This window comes from Oppia nitens, unplaced genomic scaffold (assembly GCF_028296485.1).
Source record: "Oppia nitens isolate AA-2021 unplaced genomic scaffold, nextdenovo-longstitch-racon4-pilon3 scaffold5_pilon_pilon_pilon, whole genome shotgun sequence".
NCBI lineage: Eukaryota > Metazoa > Arthropoda > Arachnida > Sarcoptiformes > Oppiidae > Oppia > Oppia nitens.
In genome coordinates this window covers 8,297,940-8,301,963 of record NW_026533243.1, presented here as the reverse complement: position 1 = coordinate 8,301,963, position 4,024 = coordinate 8,297,940, and the positions used below count along the sequence as shown (strand labels likewise).

Below are 4,024 nucleotides of genomic sequence, written 5' to 3'. Positions count from 1 at the left end.
ATTACTATTATTTAAAAAAAACAAACAAAAGAGAGCCAAACAAAGAGAGAGAAAGAGAGAGAGAGAGAGAGAGAGAGAGAGAGAGACAAAAAAAATAAATTTAAAAATAACTGAAAGTCTATTATTGAAATTTCATTTGCCATAAATTACACTCAATATAATAGCAATGTATAGTTGAGAAAAAAACACCAAACAATAAAGTAAATAGTTTTATGGATTAATGAATTGTACGCAGAATTATATATATATATTATAAATGTGTAGATATTTATTGGTTTTGTAGTTTTCACAACAACAACACTGATATTATTTATGGTCATTTCATATATTATATATGACTTTCCTTTATTTACAGGTAATATTAACAGTAACGATAGATTTTTTGAAAAATGATGGACAGATAGATAGTTAGTTAGTTAGAGAGAGGGAGAGAGAGAGAGAGAGAGAGAGAGAGAGAGAGAGACTTATTGAAAAATAAAAGACTAATGCAATGATTGTCTGATCAAATAGTGAGATACCAGTGCTTCAAACGATAAATATTATTATTGCCTGTTATTTATCATTTTTGGATATATCTTAATAATGATCCGTTTTTGTGGAAGCGCTGGCAATTTTCACTCTAATTGGGGGACATTCAGAGGGGGTAGAAGGTAAGCATCTGTTATGACTGGAGGGGGCGCACACACAGACAGTCATAGTGTATAGATATATGAGCCGACAATATCAATGATTAAAGAGAAAGAAAGAGGGAGAGAGAGAGAGAAAGAGAGAGAAATTATGAAAATAAATAACTAATAAATAACAAGAAAAATAGCTATATATTATAATATAAATTTATATATACATAAAGTCATAGATACTTATAACAGATCATAGCAAAAGTGAGTGAGTGAGTGAGTAAATGAATGAATGAATGAATGAATGAGAGAGAGAGAGAGAGAGAGAGAGAGAGAGAGAGAGAGAGAGCAAAGTTATGTAGGAGTTAATCGATAGGCATATCTAGTTTTTATTACCTGACCATATATTATCTTAGCTTATGTTACAGTATAATACATATATAGTTAGAGAGAAAAATGAAAATAATAATAAAATTAATGACATTCCCATAGATTTTTTTTTTTGGTAAAATAGTTTATTGTAATATACAGTACACATACATACACACATAAAATACTTTATATAACTTGTATGATATACAGTAATAGTCTATACTTTATTTTTATATATATTCAGTACATTACTGAGTGATTATAACAAGTGATGGTGTAATCGGTATACACACACATACATACATACAGTATGTACACATATACACAATAAGCTGCTGTCGGTTATATAATAATATTTATAACTATTATTTTGTTGTTGTTTTTATGACCATCGCTATATGTGTTTAATGGAAATAGGAGGAAAGGGCTATAAAAAAAGGTTATGTATTAAGGGGCGCACTGTGTCGGGTATAATCCCTTGTTATACGAGTAGATAATAGAAATATAGAAATAAAATAAAAAAGAGTCAACGATTGAAATAACAACAATAATAATGATAAGCAATGATAATGCCATAAACATATAACTATACATAACTATGAGATTATTTACGACTCTATCCTTTAGTTGTTGTAATAATAATAATAATATTCACAACTATTTCAGTGTTGTTGTTGTTTATCTCCCATTCCTTTGGTTCTCGATTTTATATATAAATATATTTATATTTATATATATATCTGTATATATGAGATAAGTATTTATATTTGCCTGTCTTGTCTAACATATCGTATATTTATTACTTAATATTACCATTTGAAGAGAGAGAGAGAGAGAGGAGAGAGAGAGAGAGAGAGAGTGTAAAAGAGTGAGAGAAAGGGATGACATAATATTTGCAATCAACCATTGAATACGACCACCACTTTCCAGCACTTCTATCATAATTTAGAGGATGCAATGCTTGCATAAAATAAAGGCTTGTATGCCTGTCTAAAATAAAAATGTTGACATCATATATCTAATATCGTATCATATTTGGGGTATTATATGATACACATCTACATTAAATCATTTACAATACTAACTAAAAATGCATATTTAAAAATTTTGTTTATTAAAAAAATTGTATAACAAGAGTTAGTATAGTTTTTTTTTTAATAAATTTTGTTTCATTTATATATAAGATGCATAGGGAACGGCCCATTGACTAACTATACCATCCATAACACATCCCATGAATTAAAACTATGATTTTTTTCTGTGTTCAAACATCTCAGAGTAAATGAGTTGAGACACATATTTTTTTGTTAATATAAAATATGTTATATAGTTTGATGTAATATATCTAACATAAAATTTCTTAAAAATTTATAGATCTAATCAAATGCTGTAATTTAAGATTTTTTTTTTATAAACTATCATTTCAATGGAAATATTTCAGAAAAAAATAAAAATTTCAAAAATTTTTTTAAAGAAACTTATTTCTAAAGATTATTTATATGTTTATGTTTTACATCAAATCTTAGAAATTAAAACAAACAAAAAAAGTAAAGTATGTTTTTATTAGTAAATTAACATTAATAAAAAAAATTTACATATTAATCTAATGTAATATTTGAATAAATTTTATTTTAAGTTAAAAAAAACAAAACAAAACAAAAATAAAATAATACTAATTTTATATATAATAAAATAATTTAATATTATTGAATAATAATTAATTCAAATTGATTTGACATTACAGTGAGTATGGGTGGGTGTGATGTTGTTATGCTTTATCAACAGTGCACTGACATAGACCAGCATTGATAATGTTTAGCTGTTGACCACCGGCAACACTGAGGTCAAGTATACGTCCGGCAACAAACGGTCCCCTATCGTTAATACGGACAACAACTGTACGGCCATTGCACGACACCCGAACCATTGTACCGAAAGGCAATGTTTTGTGCGCTGCTGTCAGAGCATTGGGATCAAACTTTTCGCCACTGGCCGTCAGCGCCCCTTTCAATCCCGTCCCATACCACGAACACTCACCCGATTCACCTGTTATTATAATAGTAATTTTTTTTAATAAAAATTAAATAATAATTAAAAATCTTATATTAAACAAATTAAATAATCACTTACATGATATGCAGGACAACATGCATGTTGCTAATATAATAGCAAATGTTAACAATATTAACTTGCTCATTTTGTTTTTATTTAGCGATTTTTTCTTCTATTAATTTGCAAAAAAAATAAAATAATAATTTTTTCAATCAATATTTTAGATTAAAATTTTAAATAATTATAATCCTGTTTATATAGTTTTTTTTCTTAAACAATGATGCTATGATTTTATTGATAATTAATTAATTAGTATTTATGAAAAAAATATTTAATTAATTACCTTGTTTATTAAGTTAAATGTTTATAAAGTTCAGTAATATTATTAATCAATTGTCAATTTTTAGATTAATAATCACAATTAATTTTTGTTGTTGTATAATATATTTCATTAAATTAAAAAATAAATGATTGTTGTAAATATTATTCAATGTAATTTTATTGAATATAATGATATTAATTTTTATATAAAAGTATATACTTTATAACATATTGCCATATAAAATATGACATTATTATTAATATATTTATTTTTTATTTAACTTATTTATGTTCAATTAGTCCATATTTGAATTATGATGTGCTATATTGCCATATAATATAATTAATTTATAGTATTATTTCAATTAATTATAAATAATAATTTCAAAACAATTTATTTATTTGCACTCATATTGATTATAAATTATAACTAATTTTATTTAACCTTATATCTAATAATAATGACTAAATAATTTTTTACATTATAAAGTATTTTTTACCAAGTTTATGTTTGTCATAGCCTGGGTCAGTGTAATTTTTTTTATAAATTATATTTGATATTTTAATAATTATTTTCAAAAAAATAATAATAATATACATATCTAGAGAAAATTTTATATAGCGATAGTAAATAAAAAAAATGTTTTATTCATTATTAATTT

General features: G+C 24.8%; 1 protein-coding gene across 1 annotated transcript; it reads right to left on the bottom strand.

The window, feature by feature from the left end:
• Positions 1-2,752: 2,752 nt before the first annotated feature.
• Positions 2,753-3,435, bottom strand: LOC128961389 (probable endolytic peptidoglycan transglycosylase RlpA). The gene is made up of 3 exons (XM_054307623.1): positions 3,385-3,435; positions 3,120-3,213; positions 2,753-3,035 (listed from the first exon to the last, which is right to left on the bottom strand). Exons 2-3 carry the CDS (start codon positions 3,184-3,186, stop codon positions 2,758-2,760), a joined length of 345 nt encoding a protein of 114 aa, XP_054163598.1. The 5' UTR covers positions 3,187-3,213; positions 3,385-3,435; the 3' UTR covers positions 2,753-2,757.
• Between the last annotated feature and the right edge of the window lie 589 nt (positions 3,436-4,024).